We start from the raw sequence: 23,376 nt of genomic DNA, 5'->3' as shown, positions 1-23,376 counted from the left end.
CAGTTTGTTTTTCAATTAAGTTGTACATTTTATAGGTCATTATAAATAGGAATTTTAATTCTCAGAGATCCTCAAAGATCACAACAAAGACTTTGCAATTGGGTTTTATTAGAAGGTTGGGAGACTACCAAGATCTGCTCTCTTTAAAAAAAAAAAAAAAAAAAATAGCTTTAAGGTGATTTACTGCTTTTTCAGAATATGTAAATACTTTATTGTGCTTGATCACGGCAAAGGTTCTCTTTTAAGCATAAACACTTTTTAATTTAGCTTTACCTTGTTTAAACTTGGGATTAGTAGTGTCTCAGTCACATCACTTGTCCTCAGCCAGCTGACAAGCTGTTTTCGGGTTTTTGGATCATTCTGCAAAATTTCTTCATGTACTTTGTGTAGGCGACAGGTACAACATTTACCTGTTATTAATAGATATAATTTGTTTTTGCAGCATGCATACAAAGTCTGTTGACTATTTTTGTGACCTGCCTAACTCAGTGTGGCATTTGTGTTTTTCTCTAGATAGCCAAGAGCGTGGGGCCTAAGGATAGGTGTCGAAATAGCCAGGGTGGCAAGGTAAGAACTCATGTCATCCATTTTTCTGTGGGTTACAATGTCTTTGCGTTGAGGTGTACTTTCTATATTCGCCCTTTTGCCTCCTAAAAACTATTTATGCAAAGATTCCGATCATTTGCATTTTTAATGCTTACGTTTTATAGGTTATACCACAAGCCATGCTGCAACTGCTTGTTTTGAAATATTTAAAGAGGAAAATCTGAATTTCAGCAGTCCAAATATTTACTCAAAATAGACCTGTACTCAACCATAAACTTCAGAAACTGCTGTCACTTGAATGTGCTGATCTTGACTTCTGCAAGAGAATTAAAGCGACGGTCACTCCCAGAGTCTGTCATGTTGACCACCGAGAATAGAGTTTCAGAAGTTAGGCCAGCTCTCCAGTTTTCTTGCAGATGTGACTTAAATGTTAGAGTACCTAAAATAATACTAGTACATAATATAACCCCACCATCTCAATTTTGGTGTCGGCTGTTTTTCATAGACCATCATTTGAACTGATTCAGGGCTCAGAAGGATGTGTTTCTGCTTGCTTCGGCAAGAAGGGTGTCAAAGTTGGTGGCTCTTTTTTTGTTGGGAGTGGTTTCTGGTACTCCCAACATGACGGAGGTTTTTCAAACTCAAATGTCATTGTTGTCAAGGGTGGTTTCATCTTAATCCGAACATTGTTTGCCTGGGCCACTGTTCATACCTGCTGGGGGCTCCTGCAAGGGCCCCCTGTCCTGCCTGGACCTGTCCTTGAGGCCTAGGAATCCCTCCTGGGTCCCTGGGAGCCTTGTAGTGCCATTTTGCTGTAACCTGTGTTTCTATGCATAGCAGCCATGTTTGTGTAGTCCGGTGGCCATTTTGCAGTGGTTTGCTATTGGAAATAGCGGCGCCCATGCCAGTGGAGCTCTGTGGGCGGTGAGAGCCCCTCCTCATCCCCTTTTCCATTCCCGTTTGCCTCACATGGAGTGCATATTATCCTTGTGGCTGCATGTGCCTGTTTCTGCTGGGTGGTGTGTCTGGTTGGGTCTCTCCCTCTCTGTTGAAGATTGCTTGGTGCTTTGTGCCTGGCACGCCTGGGTGCTGCTGCCAACACGGTGGGGGTTGTCCCTTTGCAGTGTTTTACACTTTTTGTGGGGTTCCTCTGGTGACTCAATGAGTCTTTGGAGCACATCTCCCCACCTGATCGCTTCTCTGAGGCTGCGGGGGCCTCCGGGTCCCAACCATCCAACAGTGCACTAATGGCAGTCCTGGATACGTTTTGTGTCCCAGGTGGAGGTGGTGATCCTGAATCTGATTCGGTCGCCGTGGACATGGGTCACCCTGCTGGGTCTGTGACCACGCGCCCGGAATCCTCAGGTAGTGAGAATGATTCCTCCACATCTGCAACCACGCACGAAAAGGCACTGGTGGAAGCACTGATTTTATCTGTGCGTGGGAAGATGGGAGGATGCAGCTGCGACGGAGGCGCAGGTTCCCTTTGGCACTCCAAAGCCATCTAGAGTGGTAAAGGGGTTTCTTTTCCCCGCCTATTTTGACAGAATTGTCGCTAAAGAGTGGGAACGACCAAAGTGTTCCATTGGGGTCCCTAAGCGCTTTACTAGGCCTTACCCCTATGAAGAGTCCCTTATTAGGAAGTGGACTGTTCCACCGGTTGTGGACCCTCCGGTTTCTAGAGTCCCGGGCCTTTAAGGATCCGGCTGACAGGAAGGCGGAGGCTGTGGCCTGCAATATGTACACTCTGGCTGGTTCGGCACTGAGGCCGGTATTCACCATTGCCCTGGTGTCGCAAACTCTCTGACCGAGTGGGCTAAGCTTTTTATGCGGTGACCTGGAGGCAGAACAGCTCCTTCCTGCCTTTGCTGATCTGGCAGACCAGCTGGTCCAGGGGCTGAAATTTACCTCTTTGGATTCGGTTCCCCTAGTGGCTCGGCTCTCTGTTTCGGCAGTGGTCCTCTTGCGTCTTTTGGCTTAAATGCTGGTCTGTGGATCAGACTTCTATAAATGCCTTGACCTCCCCTTTCAAGGGGATCGCCTGTTTCGGGCTACCCTGGATGACATCATTAAAGGTCTCACAGGGAGAAAGGGTACTGTTCTTCTGAAGGCTACTAAGGACAAGGAACCTCATCATAGACGTGGGCCCTCCTTCTCATAGGAAGTTTTTTCGTCCCTCAGGGGAGACTGACAAGGGCTCGAAGCCTTTTAGGGCCTCCTCTGGGGGATCTAAAGGAACCTGATCTGGCAAGCCGAGAGCGGGCCTCTCCAGACCCATGAACAAGGCTCCTTCAGCATGAAGGTGTGGGGACATCTTCACTGGTTTCCGGACCCGTGGACTTCCCTGGTACAAGACAAGTGGGTCCGCAAAGTCATTTGGTCTGGCTACAAGATCGATTTTCACCCTTGTCCCCCTGGCAAGGTTCTTTCCTTCCAACTTGCCCCTGTCCCCGGATTGTTTACAGGGTCTGTTTGGGGCAGTACAAGACCTGTTGCATCAAGGGGTGGTGATTGTCCCAGTTCCGACTTTGGAAAGTTTTCAGGGTTTTTACTCAAACCTGTTTACAGTTCCCAGGAAAGAAGGCAAGGCGCTTCCAATCCTGGACCTCAAGGTGCTGAACTGCTTTTTGTGGGTGCAGAAGTTCAGAATGGAGTCCATTCACACAGAGGTGGCATCCCTGCATCAGGGGGATTTTCTTGCCTCTATTGACATCAAGGATGCTTACCTTTTTACATTCCAATATGTGCCGGTCACCAATGCTTCCTCCGCTTTGCCATGGGAAAGAAGCATTATCAGTTTGTGGCATTACCCTTTGGTCTCGCCTCTGCTCCTCGGGTCTTCACAAAAGTGTTAGCCCCGATGCTTGCATTGTTATGCCAATGGGGGATCGCAGTACTGGGCTACTTAGACGACCTCCCTCTGTGAGCGTAGTCTCCTAATGCTCTAGGGGAAAATCTGGAAATCACCATACGAGCTCTGAGGGAGTTCGGCATGGATTCTAATTTTTCAGAAGTCTGCTCGGATTCTGTCCACAAAGCTGGACTACCTGGGTGTGACTTTGGACTCAGCCTTAGCCAGAGTGCTCCTTCCTCTGGACAAACTCCAGAAATTGCAGGCTGCAATTCGTCTCCTGCTGCCCAGCACATGGGGTCATCCCTCTGGACTTGCATGCGGGTGCTGGGCCTTATGGTGTCTACCTTTTTGAGGCGATTCCGTTTGCATAGTTCCATACGAGGTCCCTGCAAAGGGAGATTCTGGCCAAATGGGATAAGACTACGCAGTCTCTGGACGATCAGATCTGGTTGCGCTAGGGAACGAAGGAGTCCCTGATATGGTGGCTTCGTTCTCCGGGGCTTCAGCTGGGGAAATTCTTCCTCCCCTCGTATTGGACGGTGGTTATCACGGATGCCAGCCTGTCTGTCTGGGGAGGCATCCTCGGCAAAAATTCTGCTCAGTGGATCTGGACACTGCAAGAGTCCAGACTACCAATCAATGTCTTGGAACTCCGAGCAATGGATGTCCAGTGCACATTCAATCAGACAATGCCACAGCCGTAGCTTATGTCAATCACCAAGGAGGCGCAAAAAGTGTCCTGAAGGCTCTGGAGGTGGCCAGCATTCTAAAGGTGGGCAGAACTGTTCGATCCAGCCCTCCCCGCCGTACACATTCCCAGGGTGGAAAACTGGCAGGCAGATTACCTCAGTCGGCAGGCGTTTGACCAAGGGGAGTGGTCTTTTCATCCAGAGGTGTTTCGTTCGTTGTCTTCGGTGGAGCATCCCTGAGGTGGATTTGTTGGCACCAACATCTACATCAACATCATCTACAGCAGCAATGGTTAGAGATTTTGACGAGTTGCTGTTTTCTCAGACCCCTGGCAGCTTATACACTACAGTACATGACCAATTGCCTGTTATCACAGAACGCTGGGTAAGGAGAAAAAAGTTGTCGCTGCCTTGGAGGCAGCCATGTTGGTTAGTAGCGGGTGGACTCATTATAGCGTGTAACGTAGTGTATAGGCTGCCGGTGGTCTGTGAAAACAGCAACTCCTCGAAATCTCCAATTCTTGCTGCTGTAGAGTCACTGAAGTGACGTAGTTTGAGATTTTGGTGATTTGGAGTTTTCAGCAGAACACCGTATCTGCACCAGGTCTGTTTTATGTTTTCCTGGGTTTTGGAAAGTGGTGTTTTTTATGTTGCCTTACAAGTTTTTATACATCTTGTGTAAGGTTGATCTATTGTTAGAGCATGCATAGATGTCAAGTCGGGATGTTATTTTTCCTGTGAAAAGTCCTCCTGACTTTTAGGTGATGCCCCCTGTTCTTTTGGGAATATCAGTGGGGTCACCCATCCTGCTTCAGGTTGTCAGACCTGACATTCTCTCTATAGTGCCCCGCAGACCTTTCAGGCATCTCTGGCATTACTCCATTTCCGGTGGGTGGCTCCTTTTGTTCTAGAATGCAAAAGGGTTTAGAGGTCAAAGCCTTCTACAGTTCTCTTACCATTCTTTGCAGTCATGTCTGGCAGACTTCTGAATTCTGTGGGCATCTTCATGTCCACTTACAGGTCCTAATCTTTCCAGTGCAACTATGCTACCTACATTTTGCTGTGGGCTCACAACACCAGCAGTTGTGTTCTCCAAGGTCGATAGTTACTGTGTTTTGCTTTGCTGTGTTCACAGGGTTTTCTCAAAGGACTGTTTGGACTCTTCATGGTGGTTTACCTGAACCTTAGAAAGACATTACTGGAACTGACTGATCATGGAACAAGATGGGATCTTTAGGCTTTTTCCTAGATTCTGCAAGGACCTTTTTTTTTTTTTTTTTTTTTTTTTTTGCAAATCAAATGCTGAAATTTCCCTCCCATGTTTAGACTCTGCAGTCCATCTCTGCCTCACTTGCCTATGTCCTAGAAGTTTCCCAGTCATGCTTCATGGGGTATTTACATGGCCTACACCTATAACAAGAGCATGATTTAACTTTGCTTAAAAACAAGCTGCAGTTTTGACCAGAGACCTCCCTTTTCTGCATAGGCAGTTTTTTGGTAAAGGTGGATTTTGCCTTTTGAAGTGAAATTGTGACTATTGCGAATTCATTAAAATCGAACCATATCTTGAAGGACAATCAGATTCATCTGTTTGTGTATCAGTTCCCTTGCATGGCGCCCTGGAGTCCAGAAAAAAAGTGTTTGCTATTTGCAGATAGCGCAAGGTGCTGTCATGGCTGTATTATATCTGTAGTGTTTTTTTTCAAAAAAAATGACAATAAGTCTGAACTACTTCCAGTCCATGTTCACTCCCCATTGAGGAAAGGTTCTTTTTTCAGTACCTTGGAACCCACATTTCTTCTGACCCAAAACTTCTTTATGACCTTAAAGTGATTGATTGATTGTAAAGGCAGAAGGTTTTTCATCCTAATTCATTCTATGCATTAATATAAAAAACCTTATGTGTGCAGCAGCCCCCCCAATACTTACCTAAGCCCCATCTCTATCAAACAATGTTGTAGGGTGTCTCGGCTGAGCCAATGGCGATGCACTGTCAGTCAGCCAGTAAGGAGAGAAAGGGGGTGGGGCCGGGCTGCGGTTCTATGTCTGAATAGACACAGAAATCTGTGGCTCAGCTCGGGTGCCTCCATAGCAAGCTGCTTGCTGTGGGGGGCACTCAACAGGAGGAAGGAGCTGGAAACACTGAAGAGGGACCCAAGAAGAGGAGGATCCAGGCTGCTCTGTGCAAAACCCCTTCACAGAGCCAGGTAAACATAACATGTTTGTTATTTTTAACTAAAAAAAAGGAGAGTTTAGTATCACTTTAACTATGGTGCCCTGCTGACTCATGTCCTAAGGGATCTGCAGCAGTGGAGGGATTATCCCTTGATTTGGCTTGGGAGTGTAAATGTTCTCAAAATGATGATCCTTCCAAGGATCGTATATATTTTATGACGTGCCTATTACCCTTCCCCAGACTTTTTGTAAATGTCTGCATAGAGCCTTATTGATCTTTATTTGGCACACTAAACACTTTAGGCTAGCATATGTTGTCTTACATCGATATAAGCTGGGCCGAGGAGTTGGTCTCCCAGATGTTTCCCTTATAAGGAAATGGCTCTCATACATATATATTAAATTGGTGCCAAGACACTTCAACCAAACTGTGGGTCCCCCTGGAAAAATCTATGGCGGGTAGGAACTAGGAAGGTGCTCCCTGGATCTCCTCTGCATCCAGAGGTCTTTCTGACTGGACATCCTCTCTAACTCCATTCACCCTGACAGTTTGGGACAGGTAACATTGGACTGGTCACTGTTCCTCCAACGCCCCTGTTCGCACCCTTAGGGGGATATCCCTGGTTTCAACCAGGTGAAGCATGTGGGTTTTTTAACTCCTGGGTAGCAGACTGAGATACTGCTGTGCAAAACTGTCCCCTCGGGGAACCCTTTACACCTTCAGGTCTTACCGAACCTTCCCCCTTGTAAACTGGAGGTACTGCCAACTGATTGACTTTATATCTAAACTAGAGCACAAGCCACTCTCTTACACTGTTTGAATCTATATGTAGACAACTCCCCTATTCCAGACATTTGTTATCCCGAATGTACAAGATTGTATTAAACACTTACTCAAAGACTGTTCCTTACTACATTAGAGAATGGGAGAAGAAGCTTGGACTTAATTTTACTCTTCCCCCATCTCCAGATTCAATGGATTATTACATTGGAACATACCTAACCCATTAGCTCCTGTATTCAAGTGTCTTCTTTAAAATTGTCCACTAGGTGGTATAAAACTCCATCCCGCTTAGCGCTGATATTGCCTAATGCTAGTGACCATTGCTGGAGGGGTTGTGTTTAACATGGCACATTCCTCTATATTTGGTGGTCCTGTCCCAAGATTAGAGTTTTTTGCCAAGCCATCATGCCCTGGATAAAGAGATTGTCCCTTTGGGCCGATTACTGGCGCCCCTTTTTCATTTCCTTTTCCACGGATCCCATCTTTTACAAAGGTTTATAACAAGAGTGTAACTCCCCACGTGCCGAATACGGCAAAATCCCTAGATTTTGGAAACAAACTACCTGTCTTACACTTTCTGACTAGAAAAGAAAAGTGGATGCCATTATGGAGGCAAAACGTTGGGTGCACATGGTTAAGAATCGGCAAGATAAATTGAGAGATGTCTGGACGGGTTGGCTGTATTATTCTGCAGGGATGCCAGATGATTGAGTATACCTCTTCATAACCCAATAACTTTTGTTTGTATGTTTTGAACCAGAATAGCATTATGATCTACCCCCACTCCTTGGGATTTGCACTGCCCGGTGTTGGCTAGTAAGCAATATCTTTTTTTCTAGCTTTTCTTCTTTCTTCTCCCCCCCCCCCCCCCCTTTTTCATGCAGCTCTCTGGTGTACTTCAGGCAGTACACTACCCTGACGGTGTATAGGCTATTTGTGCCCGTGTTATTGATTTAGTAAAAAAAAAAAAAAAAAAAAACATTTTACTTTGGAGTTTGATGTAGCTTTTGATGCACCTTGTTCACCTTGCCTTCTTGACCTATTATGTATGTTTTATGCTGTACCCTGTATGTTCAATGAGAACTCCTGATATTATACTCCTGGTTCTTTTCTTTTGTACTATTTGAAAACCTTAAAGCGGATTTCCGGCCGCAAAATCGTCACAATAGATTTTGTGCCAGCCACTTTCTTAGTGTCACCTGAAAAACAATTGGATATTCCCGATTGGTTTTATTTTTTTTTTTTTTACTCACCTTGTTTCAGAAGAAAATATACTTACCCTCCTTCCACTTCCTCCCTCTGCGGCCGCGGGCCACGCCGTCACTTCCTGTCCTGCAATTCGTCCTAGGAGCTCTTACTCATCTCTACCAGGAGGCAATGGGCAGTGACGTAGGTGGCCGCCGCTCCTCTCATTGCGTTATTTGCAAACAGGAAATAACGTGATGATAGGCGTCCCTATGGAAACCCTTACTAAGCCGATTGCATAGTACTGGGCATGCGCGAGATTTCGCGCTGCATTCATCTGCCCCATCCAGCAAGAACCAGGAAGCAGGGCATACATTTTCATACTGCGTCTTCGGCTGACCATTACAAAGATGGCGTCGCTCAGCAAACGATTTCTAAAGTAAGATTTTATGATTGCAAATCACTTCTTAAACTGTGTAAAACCAGATTAGCGGATGTATGAAGGGAGCGGTGGATCACTATTTGGGAAGTATTTAAAAAAAAAAAAAACGATTCTGTGGCCGGAACTCCGCTTTAATAAAACTTTATTCTATAAAAAAAAAAAAAAATGTCTGTCGTGTCCCTCAGTAGTTAGTGAAATTCACACTTCAACTGCTGTGAGTGTTGTCAGTGACTTTGTTGCCACACTCCAGTAAAAGGAAGTCTCTCTCTCTCCTGTCCTCCTGTCTTACTGTCCTCTTTGCTAACTGGCCACTTTTGGCCATTGTTAACTTACAGGGAAAGCTATCTTTTGTCAGAAAAGGCCCTATGGTGACATCAGTGGATTGTCTAATGCATTTCCTCAGATGACACCCTGGAGCTCTGACATGCCCACTGACAGTAACAGTAGCCAATGAAAGCTTCTCAGAGGTGCCCACATTGCACTGCAGATTCTTCTGGCTCAGTGGCTCTTTTTTCCCCAAGGGTTGTTGGAAGGTGGACATGCCAGATCTCCAAGACAGGTTACACAGAGGCTAAACTTATTACATTTAAATGTAGGCACCTTGCTTTAATGTTATATTTTTAATTTTCCCCTTTGACAGGTTCCCTTTAAGCTTATTCTCATCTTCTTGTTGCTACATTTTCCCTTGCTTTTTTTCCCTCCCACTTTTCCTGTTCTGTGGGTCTCTCTCTTTCCCATCTGCTGCAGTATTGTTCCACCAAATGGCACAGTAACACTTGCTCGGTCTCTCTTTCTCTGGAACATGCAGCTTGATTGCAAGAAAAAGACAGCAGGAGAGCAGAGAAGAAGAAAACAGAAGGAAGGGGTTTTTTCATAGGAAAACGCGAAATCCATCTTGTCGTCCTTTCTCTAATTCTCACTCGCTTGTTTGCAGCGTTCCAATGAAGCGGTCTCATACACCCCCAGCGAACCTGACAAATGGCGCCCTGCGCTTACTGTCCCAGGAGCTTGGCAAAGGTAGTGCGGTGATGTTGTCGGCAGCGGTCCTGGAGCTACCCAGCCCCGGGGTGCGGGGGCACAGGCAGCATGATGGCCACAGGTTGGGATCACAGAGTGAAGCCCCAGTGTCAGAGAGCAAAACTGGTGGCACCGTCAAAGTCTATCTTCCAAACCAGCAAAGGACAGTGGTGAGTCCATTTTATTGGGTTTCTTTGTTAACATTTGTCTATTTTAAGAAATTCTTTATTCAGACATATTGATTTTTGCAAGGCTTGATGAATGCCCCCATGCCTTCATAATTACAGTTGCACCTAACATTTCTAAGCCCTTTCTGTTGTAAATAGCATTATATGTTACTTGGCTAATTAAAGTGCTCTTATGGATGTGCATCTTACCACTAAATATATTCTGGGAATGGAAACCTGTAAATGCTGGTTTTACCCCAACAGACTGCTACTTAATCTTGATCTTAGGCTACGTTCACATCTTGGCTTTGCTATTACGGGTGTTTCTATGGGCGTTTTTTCAGGCGTTTTTTCGGGCGTTTTTATGGGCGTTTTTATGGGCGTTTTTGCAGGCGTTTTTACAGGCGTTTTTTGTGCAGGAGTTTTTAGATTGAATAGAGACCAATGGAAAACGCCTGTAATCTGCCCAAAAAGAAGCTCATGTACTTTTTTGAGCGTTGGGCGTTTTGCTCACAGCGTCAAAACGCTCAGATGTGAACAGGGGGAATTGAAATGAATAGGATTTGTCTTGTTGGGCGTTTTGAGAGCTGATCCTAGAGCAGAAAAACGCCCCCAAAATGCCTACATGGGAACGGAGCCTTAGGCTGCATTCACACTTGAGCGTAGCGTTTTTTACCGCGATTTTTTACCGCGATTTTACCGCGATTTTTTCAGGCGTTTTTCATTGACATCTATCAAAAACGCTGGTAATCAGCCCAAAAAGAAGCTCATGTACTTTTTTCAGCTACAGGCGTTTTGCAAAACGCTCAGATGTGAACAGGGGCCATTTAAATGAATGGGGTTTTACTTGTTGGGCGTTTTGGAAGCGTTTCTTTTGAGCATTTTTGGAGCTGAAAACGCCCAGGTGTGAATAGAGCCTTAATCTTGTCATTGGTTACTATGTAGTTTGATAGAATTTGGCTGCACAATGACCAACCACCAAGATAGTTTGACCCTTAGGTGACATAGGGGGTCTCTGCAAAGCAAGCCGGATTAATTCAGCCTGAGTTTTGTTACTATGGTTTATGGCACCTATATGGTACTTATATGAAAATCTTTGCCTTGGGTGGCCACAGTGCCATCTAGAAGGCAGGCAGCATTGCTGATTTAGTTATCAGATGGGGTCTGTGTTAACCAGCTGACTTAAAAATGCAACATTGCAGTCTGTGCCATTGTATTCCACACCCCAAGTCATTTTCTTGGAAGTAAGATTTATTATATATACGTTGCTAGGCATCAGTTCAGTAAAGATCTAGTTTTGTTGCGACTTAAAAAACAAGAACGGGCAAGATATGCTTCTTCCATGTCTGGTTGAGATGATCTTTTTAAACCGAGATAATGACTGATGAGAAGTTGTCGGTCAATCCTTTTACTTTTTATTTTCTCTCTCCACACAAAAGGGAATAAATCATTCTGTGTGTGTGCATCACTTCTGCATGTTGGAAAAAATATTGGTGGGATCTGGTCTTAGGCCTCTTGCACACGATACTCCTGTTTGAGCATCTCCTTTTTCAGCCGTAATTTTTGTCTCATTGAAATGCGCGTATTTTCGCGCATATGCAATTTCTTTTTTTCAGATCAACAGTATGGGATCGTGTGCGTTCATTTGATCGTATTTGCGCGCATGAGGCGTAAATTACTATTCAAAAATGCAGATTTTTCTATTTTGTTCTTACTGAAGAATACGCGGCGCTCATTTACGCGCCTGTGTGCATAGGCACATTAGAATGAATGGGCTGTATTTTAGCTCATTAAAAAAAATCTTCTTGTAGGTGCCAATGTAACCCAAACGCTTAAAGTGGTTGTAAACCCTTAGGGCTCTTTCACACGGCCGCTCCGTGTGTCCGCAAATCATCCTATTTTTTTGCGGATGATTTGCGGACATAATGTCAGTCTATGGCATTGCAGATGTCAGCGGATGACCATCCGCTGACATCCGATTTTCTTCCTTTCAGTTCTGTTCCGTTTTTTGGAACGGAACAGAACCCTATTTTTTCATCCGTTCAAAAAACAGAAAGGAATGAAAATCGGATGTCAGTGGTGTCACCCGCTGACATCCGCAATGCCCATAGACTTACATTATGTCCGCATATCATCCGCAAACGGATGGGATGATATGCGGACATACGGAGCGGATGACACAAATGTCATCCGCTCCGTGAAAAAAAAAAAAAAAAGTCCCGCAGCGGAGCTTTCACACGGAGCGGCCGTGTGAAAGAGCCCTTACATATACCCAGTGAAGTGACTGGCCTCAGATACACAAAGCTGAAATAAATCCTCATACATAAGTTGTACCAATTTATCTACATAAGTCTTTCCCCTACATCCGTTCAAAGTGCAGAATTATCACAGGATCTCTCAGCTCTAAAAAGCAGGGGGGGGGGGGCAGAGAGCTGAAGTTACATCAGTGAGGAGAGCTCTGAAAGCTGATTGGAAGGAATAGACACACCATCCTTACACAGGTACAGGGCTGAGGCTGTCAATCACAGACTGTACCCTCCCCTTCACCTTTTTTCTCTTAGTGTCATGATTACTCGTCAGAAGTGACTCATCCTTATGATATCCGAGGAATGAGGCAGTGAACAGAAATTACACTTAGACCCCGTTCACACTGGGGCAACGCTACTTGCCGGGGCGACCTCACAGGCCGGCACGGACTTCATATCATTGAAGTCAATGCAGGTCGCTCCAGGTCGCCCCAAAGAAGCTCCGGACCCTTTTTCTAAGTCGGAGCGACTTGTGTCGCTCCTATTAGAACGGGTCCACAGCTACTCTATGGCAGGTGACCTGTCAGGCGACCAGGTCGTCTGACAGGTCGCCCCAGTGTGAACAGGGTCTAAGTGTTCTGGATTGAGACAAGTGCATACTAATGAGGGATATGCTTTGTTAATATTTAATGTCTGAGGTTTACAACCACTTTAAGCAGTTTGGTCAGGGATGGGCAAGATATATTTCCCTTTGTGGCCATTTTTTGGCCCCAAAGGCGTAGATCTTTTACATGCATATTGCCACATGTATTTTACATGCATATTGCCAAGCCCAAGTTTTTTATTTTCACTCTCAAAATTTTGATGGGTCATGTCTGTCGGTGTTTGACCACTATTGGTGAACAATGAATGACACACAAAGTTTTAAACCACTATGGACCTCCACGGGTCTTCAGCTGAGCACACACCTAGTGCACCCTACAATGCCCCACAACTGTTTTCTGTGACCCAATGTCAGTTGACAGTCAAAGGTACAAGAACTGTGACTAGTTCTTTAAGGCCAGCTTCACGCATGCATTGCAATGAAAGAGGTGCAGTTGTTTTCTTTTCTGTTGTGGTGCATTGGCAGCCCATTCAGTAACATGCACTTTGATATGGATTAGGGCTCCCCATTAGATCACACGTGATGGTGCATTGTTGATCACTGTGTGAGCTTGTAACAATGATCATTGATCAATGCAATATAACTATTTAACTACATTGTAATTAGTTGCTGCAGTTTCGTGCAGATCAACAGATTTTTTTTTTTCTGTGATCTGCTACGTAACTTTAGCTTATTATTATTTTTTTTTTTTGTTGTATGTGTAAAATTACAACTTTGAGGCCCATAACTCTAAATTAATAACTATTCATCTTGCTGTGGTATCTTAATGTAAATCAAAAAACTGCCTTTATTCATACTTGGTAACAGCTACAGGAGCTGGCACAAAGACATTTCCCCACTTGCAATTTGGATGTTTGACGTGAACAACATTTAATGTAATATGGGTTTCTTTTCTTCATGCTATAGTATTAAATTGCTTTGTAACTGTACTGTCTCCCTTTGCTTTGTAAAGAGATGCATAAACTGTTGGTGCTATGTAAATACCTTCTAGTGATGATGACAGAGGACACTGTTTATTACTCTGTTAAAGTAGAACTTCACTCTCCCAATCAACATTGATTATTTTTAATCCTCATGCTGCTAGCATTAGTAAATAGATAGGAAAGTATCATCATATTTACTTGTTTTTTTTTTTTTTACATTTCTTCAGTTACTTCCTGGTTTCTTGCCTAGGCAAATTATGTCATACATCCCACGAGTCTTCAGGGGAGGAGGAGGGGTTTTCTCACACACTTCTGCATGCATGCTAGAGCTAAGGGCAGATGGATTCCAGGAAGTAAATGCTACATTAATCATTTGCCTTTACTCAAGGTGGCCACGACCAGAAATAGGTGATGTTTTTCAAAGTGATTTCTCAGCAGAATTAAGAATGGAGACGTGTATAGGGGAGCTTGCTTTGAATATAAAAAATAAATTAAATAGTGTTTTTGTTTTGTGGTGCTCAGATACAGTGAATATCCGCTTTAATCTCATTTTATTTCTGCTGGCATGGAATTGGATTCAAAATGTATTTCTTATTTCTTTTTGTCTTTGATTTTGTCTTGTCGTCTTTAAGGTGAATGTCCGGCCTGGAATGACAGTCTACGATTCCCTGGATAAGGCTCTGAAAGTGCGCGGTTTAAACCAGCAATGCTGTGCAGTTTACCGCCTTTTACATGGGTAGGTGGCTGTAGGTCTTTTGGGAGTGAAGAGGGGGCTGCAAATTGAAGCCACAGATTTTATAGAGGATCTGTTTAAACTCCTTAAGTTCCGGTTCACATTTGTGCGATGCGGGAACACTGCAAATATGCAGCGTGATCCCGCATCGCATCCGCACCTCTGGAAGTTCACACTGCCATATGCGATAAGCAGGGGGCATCAATTAAAAGTTAACGACACCCCCAGTTGCGATCGCATATCGCAGTGCGATCTGCAAGTTCGCACAGAATCTGATCGCACTAGTGTGAACCACTATGCGATCCGATTCTGCTGCGGATGAAAAAAAGCCTCATGCGTGTTTATTGCGGATGCGGTGTGAATTCAGCCATACAAAGTGTATGGCTGAAATTCGCACCGCACATGAGATCACATGTAATTTAGGAGCAGTGCGCTCCGAATTACATGCAATCTCCGCAATCGCACTAATGTGAGGGCACTTCGTTGTAAAAATACTTCAAAATACACATTTAAGAACTGTTTAAGAGTAAAATGATTACAGTCTAATAACTGTTAAAACATATGGAGAGATCTGAATTTTTCTTCCTTAGGCCCCTTTCACACAGCTCCCTTTTGTCGATGGAGCCGTGCTGCTCAGCGGGGGATCGATCCGCCGATCCCCTGCTGAGCAGGCGGATGACAGCTCTGTCTCCGCTCTGTGTGCAGAGACGAAGGTACGAAGGTATCAGATCGCCACTCTCCTCTTGGAGAATCGGATGAGAACGGACCGCCTGTCCGTTCTCATCCGATTCACCAGACGGATGGAAAATAGGGTTTCCATCCGTCCGGATTTGATGGACAGGATCGGATCGGATGTCAGTGGACATGTCTCCGCTGACATCCGATGCCCCATAGAGATGCTTGGGGCATCCGTTCAGATCCACCTGAAAAACTTGACAGGCGGATCTGAACGGTCCGCAAGTGTGAAAGGTGCCTAAGTGTGCACTTTCTTTCTCCTTAACATCTAATAGTTAAGTTGGTTTTAGTCAGGAAAAAAAAAGAAAGGCACCAAGACTTTTAATGTCATGTCATGTTATGGGTTCTATTGTGTTACAGCTCAATGATTTTGCAGCGCTGTTTTAAATTCACAATAATTGCCTTCAGTGTCTGTATCTAAAGAACATTTAAAGAATGCAACAGGTTCTCTTTAAAATCCCCTCCCTAGCAGGCCATATACACATTTCCTTTGATTATCCTTTATTTGGTTCAGTCGCTAGGAGAGCATAAAATATCAAGTGCTTGCAGGTATAGAGGAGCTGGGAAACCCTTTTCCTCTTGTGACGGCACACAGAAGAGGCATCAGCCCTGTGTAAGCTCCTACTAGGTTGACTTAGAGCTTATGCAGAGATTCCTTTCCTTGGTTTCAGCAGCTGAGGAACCTGTTGCCTTGCCCAGATTTGCTTTAAAATATGAATGTTTATCATCAAAGTGAAAAATGACTGGATTCTTCCAAACTTTGTTAATCTCTGCAATTGTCATTTCATGCAAGATCCTTATTGTCACGTGCACAGGCATTAGACATAGAGGCAAAGCAAATCCGTATACTTTTTAGTTTTTCAAAGTTTCTTGAAACAGAATTCCTCCCATAAGGGGAAGTTCTGCTTTTAATCTCCCCCCCCCCCATGTCCTCTTTTTGGGGGTTTGGTTTTGACAGGTGCCCACTCCCACTTCCGCTTGGATCGCCTCAATGATTCGAGTGGAAGTTCCCAACCCCCTTCTCCCCGCAGTCCTTTGGGACATGTCACAGGTCCCACAAGACTGCGGGACCATTCACAAAGCACAGGGCTGCTCACTCATTCGCAGTGGGCAGCCGGCTACGAAGCTGAAATTTGCATAGTCGGCTGTCCACAGTTAGTATTCCAGCACCAAGAACCCGAAGGCTAGTGAAGAAATAGCCCGGGTGGGGACCTCGCTGGATCCCTGGACAGGTAAGTGTCCTTCTATTAACCTGCTTAGCGGTAACCCCGAGCTTGACTCGGGGTAGAATTTTCCTGCTGTTATCGGTATCCCCGAGTCACGCTCGGGGTGAATGTGCAGAGTGAGCAGCGGTGTGTCTTACCTTCTCCTGATGATCCAGCGATGATCTCTCATTGCTGTGACCGCCGGCCGAGATCCCCGCCGCTCGTCTGTTGGTATGAGGACTTCCTGGTTCCGTTCCCTGCAGCAGCAATGCTGCATGGGAGCAGAACTAGGGAGGGAAATTAAAACGTTGCACAAAACACAAACACATAACATATATATATGTATATATATATGTGTGTGTGTGTGTGTGTGTGTTGTGTGTGTGTGTATATATATATATATATATATAACGCATGAATTATAATCTAATCAATAATATAATTTTATTATATAATATATATATATATTATATAATAAAATTATATTATTGATTACATTATAATTCATGCGTTTGTGTTTCAAATTGATCACATCTGGGATGTCTTCTAGAGTCTTGTTTTGGTCAGGCTTAAGTCAGTAATTACTAAGAATTGTAGGCCTATAATACATAACGCCAAATTTCCATGCAAAAAATTGTACCGCTTTTGGTACATAATTCCTGACATAATCATACCGCCAGGGAGGTCAAAGATCTACAGCTAAAGGATTTGTAGCTGCTGACTTTTATTTATTTTTTTGCCCAGATAAGACAACTGCTTTAAGTTTGGATTTGAATTGGTTATGGAGTTGATTTTGCATTTAGGTTGACATGTTTGGCAAAGAACAGCTCAGATGCTAACAAAAGCCAGTGTTCAAAAAACTCATCTATGATTGAAACCAACCCTTGTTTTATAGCAATAACCTGTGTAATTAATCCAGTTTCCTTTTCTGTGCATTGAAAGACACAGAAAGCCTTTAACCATCAGGTTATACAGCCATCTACAGGAGGATTGAACACTGGGCCAGCCCAGGATATCCATATCCCATCTTACTTCCAACCTCTGTTTTTTACTAGCAGGTTTGTCTTTGATTTTTCTTCAATGAAGACTCTTTTCTTCTGGAGGCTTCCCATCTTATCGTCCCAACCCTTCCCATCCAGCCACCTGGCAGGATTGTCCTTAGCCTGGCTTTTGGGCCATATTGCATCTGGACCCTATTGGACTGTATGTTGCAGGGCTGCCCTGAGGCACAGCATTTCCGATTCTTGACACAGGGGGGAGCAGTCCCGCTATATTGGGTGCCTGCAGCTAATTTTCTATTGGGGCTGCTTGCAGCATTCTTGCCAATGGTGCGGACTTCTGCAACCTGGAGTCATGTTATTCTCTGTCGTCAGTCTCTCCCCTCCTTGGCTCAGTCAGGTGTGACTTGGTCCTTTGTCCTCTCGGCTGTGGTTTTTACGATGTTCATGCAAAATTTTATGACCTAGTTTACACATTACTTTGCTTACTCTAAATGCACAGACCACAAGAACACTTCTGTGCTTTTTCCAGTAGATACTCTTATTTACATGTGGCCTTAGTGACTTCTTAACCATCAATCACAGAGACTTTGGTTCTAAAACACGCAAATGCTAAATTGGTATTAAACCCAAAAGCAAACATTTATAATATTGCAGCTTACCAATGCCTAGATGTGATGGCTGTGTTAGTTTTATCGGCTTTCCTTCCTTTATTTTCATCTGGTGATTGAGCCAGTAACTCTGTTGTTTTTCATGTTTTTTTGTGTGGTTTAGTCTCTGCTGTATGTATTGTGTAGACCAGTGTTTCTCAACCTTTTTGTTAGTCAAGGCACTTTTTAAATTATGGACAATCTCGAGGCAACCTCCACAATTATGGACAGTCTTAAGGCACCCCATCCTACAATATAAACATTATTCAAATGGTTTTACAAAATGCAGCAACCTCTACACAGGTAGGAGACCCAGCGTTAGAGGTGCAGACTGGTAATGACTAGTATTCCAATGTTTCTTTTCTTCCTCAGTTTTTCTCCATCGCTTTGCTAATGTGACCCCACAGCTGATGGAGAGGGGCAAGGGAGGGTCAAACAAGGATGCTGTACAGACGACTGACATCCTCCTTATCAACTGATGTCATTGGTCATTAGGAGGTTGGCAGCTAGAAGGTCGTAATGGTGCACAATGAAAACCATTGGCTTTGTGTAACTAAAAAGCAGGCTTCATCCATCTGCAGCCTTGTATACAATTTTTGGGCAGTTTTAGGGCATTTTGCCAAGGCACCCCTGAAGCAACCTCAAGGCACCCTGGTTGAAAAAGGCTGGTGTAGACCCAGTTGGATTTGCCTCTCCTAAAGATAGTTCCCTTAAAGGTGCATTGGGGAGGCAGTCCTAGGTCTGCAAATTAAAGTGTTACTAAACCCGGGACACCGCATTCACTATATCTGGTCTCCCACAGTACACAGAATATGGAAATGTAATTATTTTAGTAAATATAACTGAAGTATATTTTCTCTTCAGCAGTATATAGCAGTCTTGTGACGATCAGTGTCCAGCCAAGCACTGGTTAAAGCTTGTAGGAGGAAAAATCCTCTTAACTGCCTGTCCTATGAGGCTGCGTGACCCATGAGTCTAGCATTACACATCAAACTGGGCATATGCAGAGTGCCCCCAAGGCACTCTGCATATGCCCAGTCTTATCAAAAGATGGATTGGGAACTGTGGGAGAAGGGGAGGATCAGAGAAGACAGGATCAAACAGCCTTTTCACACAGTGTGCAAGATTAACCCCTTAGGTTCAACAGGGAGTATAACAAGCATGCTTTACTGCTTATACAGATTGATTTTACTGTTGTGGTTTTAGTAATACTTTAATGCAGCCTTTTTACTGTGGGATGGAGACCACGCTTCGAAAACACGTCATAATAACCACATATACACTCAATTCCTCCTTCGCTTGGAGGTGTGTCTTCGTATTTGGGCATCTCCCCCACGGGTTGACAAGTGTGACCACTTCGAGATGGTGGCATGGATTATGCATATGTGCCTGTACCATCATGCTAAATGTGAGTGCATTGGATGTTGGTTGTTTTATCTAGTCATCAATAAACAATATTACACTAGGGTGGTTTGTGCTCTTTAGGTTTTTGTTTTTCAACAGAACAAGCACGTTTACAAATGTAGCAGTTAGAGTGAAGAGACAAACCATTTACCACTGTCAGGGGTGCTTACATTTATCAGATGTATTTGTTGGTGTAACTGCAGTGTGACCTGGAGTGTAGCTTCAGTTTATTAGTATAGCTAAATCTACTAGTACATCTAACACTCCCCTCCCACCACACCGACAATGTTGCTGTCCACAGGTGCGCCTGTGCTCCTTCCTCCAGAATTGTGAGCACTCTAATACAGGGGGTATGTCACTGGTCAGATCACCAGGTGAAAACAGAGGGGGTAAAAAAATGTATAAATAAAAAAGAAAACGAATGCAGCCACCACATCTAAGAGTCGGTAAGCTGTGATTTACATTCATGGTTTTGGGTATAAATTTACTTTGAATAATCAGTTTAATCCTGAGGAGTCACATATACTCCCATATTAAAGGAGTTTCAGCTCTTATTGATGCAATGCACAAACACTCTGATATTTGGGGATCCACCTGTTGCTTCTGCCTGTGCTGTTTCAAGTCTTGGGTCATTTAGGACTCCTGAGGCCTCCAAGGCTTTTTCTTTTGTAGCTGCTTATCCAGCTATGTTTCATTGGAGATTGGAAGTACCCTGACATTTCTTCCTCATCTGCTTTGCAAAATCTAGATGGCAGGCCTTCTGGTGATTATTCGAGATAGGCTCAGGTGCTTGTAGTACCCAGACCTGGTAAGACTTCTGGCAAATGCATCAAAGCATCTTGATCTACTGCCAATTTGCCTGCTTCATGGTTCCTGGTTTTAGCATCGTAGCTGTTTGAGCCCAGGTTATAAGGGACAGGGGCATTTCCGATTCTGGGATTCCTGTGATACTCAAAGCTAGAAGGGCTACTTGTTGCAAGATTTGTCATTGGAAGGCTTGCTTCACTTGGTGTGAATCAAGGAACTTTCACTCCAGGAGTTTTTCTGTGGGAAGAATCCTTTGCTTCCTGCAGCTGGGTCTGTCACTTTGCACTGTCTAGAGTCAGGTGTCTGCCCTTTTCCATTTTTATCTCAGCAATTGTTGGCCTCTTATTCTTTTTTTCTCAAATAAAGTTTTTTGAATAAATTGTGCCAGCAGTACAGAATCCAGCTCAGTCAAAATACAGTAAAATATACTGATTTAAAAGCATTAAAGTAATATATCCATAGAAACATAATAAACCATAACCTTTAACAAATATATGACTTGATGAAGTGTGCATCTAACCCCACTCTCTATTACCCAAGGGAATAATTGGGATTCAGGAATCCCGGAATCGGAAATGCCCCTGTCCCTTATAACCTGGGCTCAAACAGCTACGATGCTAAAACCAGGAACCATGAAGCAGGCAAATTGGCAGTAGATCAAGATGCTTTGATGCATTTGCCAGAAGTCTTACCAGGTCTGGGTACTACAAGCACCTGAGCCTATCTCGAACAATCACCAGAAGGCCTGCCATCTAGATTTTGCAAATTTAATTTAATCTGATTCTTTATTAACCTCTGACAATGACCAACCATAGTCAAGTCCACTGGCGCTAGTCCTGGTGTGTCTAACCAAGGTGTCCATTGCTTATTGAATTCGCCATAGCAGCCTCTGTGTTGAAAAATATATTTTTCTAATCCAATGGTATCCCGTATTTGAGCTTAACCATTCCTTCGAAGTAGGGGGGGTCTGTGTAGATCCAATGGCAAAGTATTACCTTCCGTGCGTGAAACAATGCCCTCGCTATGACCTCCCTGGGTGCATCACCTCTCTGTAGGTCACTCGGAAATCCCAGCAAACAGATTTTTGGATCTTCAGGTATTTGTATCTAAAAGACATTGGCAATGGTGGCAATGACCTCCTTCCAATATCTATGCGGCTTTGGGCAGCGCCACATAAGGTGAATCAAATCTCCCCGGTCTCTACTACATCTGGAGCATGTAGGGGACTCCCTCACTGGAGTGTTATGGACCCGCAGGAGTAAATATAGTTGTGATAGACGCTGTGCCACATTCAGGGAGCACTGCTTGACTGCCAAGAGAGCCTCTTCCCATTGTTCCTCCTCCAAAGTTCCTACGTCCCTTTCCCATTTAGATACCACGCTCATGGGGTGCTCCTGGCCTCTTATTCTTTAAGACCTTTGTACAGTATGTTTGCCATGTGACTCGTTTTATCTGCTCACCAGTGACCCTAATAGAATGTGAATCTGATTCTCTAAACTCTTCAAATACTTCCATGTAAACCCATTGGAGACATTGCTCTCTCCATTCTCATCCACAAGGTGCCTTTCCTTGAAACCATCACTTTTGTTAGAGTGGTCTGAAACACAGTCTTATCTTGCAATGCGTTCTTTGTTATCTTTTATAGGGACAGGACTAACTTCATTCTTGCCCAGGGTAGAGTCTGCCATTCAAACCAACTAGGATATTGTTCTCCTGTTCCTCTCTCCAGCTCTGGTTAATTAAAATGAAATTTCCTTTCATCGTCTGGAAGTGGACTGGGCTGTGTGATTCTTTTATCTCTCAGCCACTGCTTCTTTCAGAAGGACTGATTCCTATTTTGTCCTTCTGAATGGGCCACAAAAGGCATCCTGGCTTATTGTTCCACTAGTTGTAGATGGCTCATGCAAGGTACACACGGGGATTTTTTTTTTTTTTTTAGTTTAACCCAGCTGGCTGAACGAAAAAAAAACTTGAGAGGTTGCGTTACTAACTAAGCGATGTTAGTGTGACGATCTCTCCCACTGAGCCAGTGTGTTATGACAGGGCGACTGCCCCCCTTCCATATCACCAGAACACGCTAATCTGCACTTGCAGCCATTGGCTGCAAGTGCTGATCGGGTGCTGGTTTTCCAACATACCCGTTAGATAACGACCGACTTGTTGGACAGGCATTTGTACACACTGGCTAAATGTCAGCTGGTTTCTGTTGAACCGGCCGATCGTAGCTGATATTCAGCCCATGTGTACCAGCCTTTAGAAAGATGATCATTCAAGCTTATGGTCTTAAAGATGGGGTTCTCTCTTTTTCTGTTAGGGTCAGTCTAATCTTGTCAGAAGTGATTCACGATGATAGAAGAATGGAGCAGCAAATAGAAATAACACTTAGTGCATTGAATTGAGACAAGTACACACTATAGAGGCATATGCTTTGTTCATATTTCATGTCTGAGGTTTACAACCACTTTAAGACTTCCAGGGACCTTTCAATAGGTCCCTGGAAGTACAAAAAGCATATTTTCTGGAGTAAAGGCTGCCAGGGAACTGCAGCTTTTATCTGTGAATGAGATGTTTGCTTTTATTTTCTCACATGCTCTGGAGGGATGAGTCTGGTTGCTATGGGCAGCTGGTACAGTTTCCTATTGCTCTTACATTTTTATCATTTGACTCCTAAGCAATCTTTTACATTTTTTTTTGAATGTGCGTTTAGCACAGAGCTTGGGCATATGTCAGCTGAAATCCTGTTTCCCTTCATATTGCGAAGCTTGGCATCACTGCCCCATTATTCATCACTTAGAAATGGTTATAGTTAGGAGCTGGTTATGTAATGCCAGGCTGCAGCAGATTTTGTTTTTATTTTCCGCTGAGGTCTGAAGAAACTCTTCATAGTGTTAAAGAGCACCTGCTACCTATTACAGTAGCATCTGCCATTTTGTGAATTGATCAGCGTACTGTTCCACTGTTCCTTCAGCAGATAAAATGTCTGCTTGTTTTGTAAAATTTGTAGTATGTAATGCTGTTCACATGCAATTAACACCCTGCCGTGCCAAGAAACCAATCAGAAATTAGCTGCTTTGGACCTTTTTCTCTCTGCTGCTGAAACATTATTTGATTGACAGCCAAAGTTACTGTACACTATTGTTTTGTATTAACTT

General features: G+C 44.0%; 1 protein-coding gene across 1 annotated transcript in view; it reads left to right on the top strand.

Annotated features, from left to right (window-relative positions):
• The window catches only part of ARAF (A-Raf proto-oncogene, serine/threonine kinase), a 77,072-nt gene that overhangs the window by 31,602 nt on the left and 22,094 nt on the right, over nucleotides 1–23,376 (top strand). Inside the window, exons 2-4 of the mRNA XM_082262892.1 lie at nucleotides 514–567; nucleotides 9,610–9,862; nucleotides 14,325–14,428. Coding sequence (XP_082119018.1) covers nucleotides 9,617–9,862; nucleotides 14,325–14,428 — 350 coding nt within the window. The 5' untranslated portion in view covers nucleotides 514–567; nucleotides 9,610–9,616. The remainder of the gene's footprint in view (nucleotides 1–513; nucleotides 568–9,609; nucleotides 9,863–14,324; nucleotides 14,429–23,376) is intronic.

The sequence above is a fragment of the Pelophylax lessonae genome, assembly GCF_965119305.1.
Source record: "Pelophylax lessonae genome assembly, chromosome: 7".
NCBI classification, from domain to species: domain Eukaryota; kingdom Metazoa; phylum Chordata; class Amphibia; order Anura; family Ranidae; genus Pelophylax; species Pelophylax lessonae.
The sequence above is the reverse complement of the archived record's forward strand: the minus strand, read 5'-3'. Positions and strand labels throughout refer to the sequence as shown.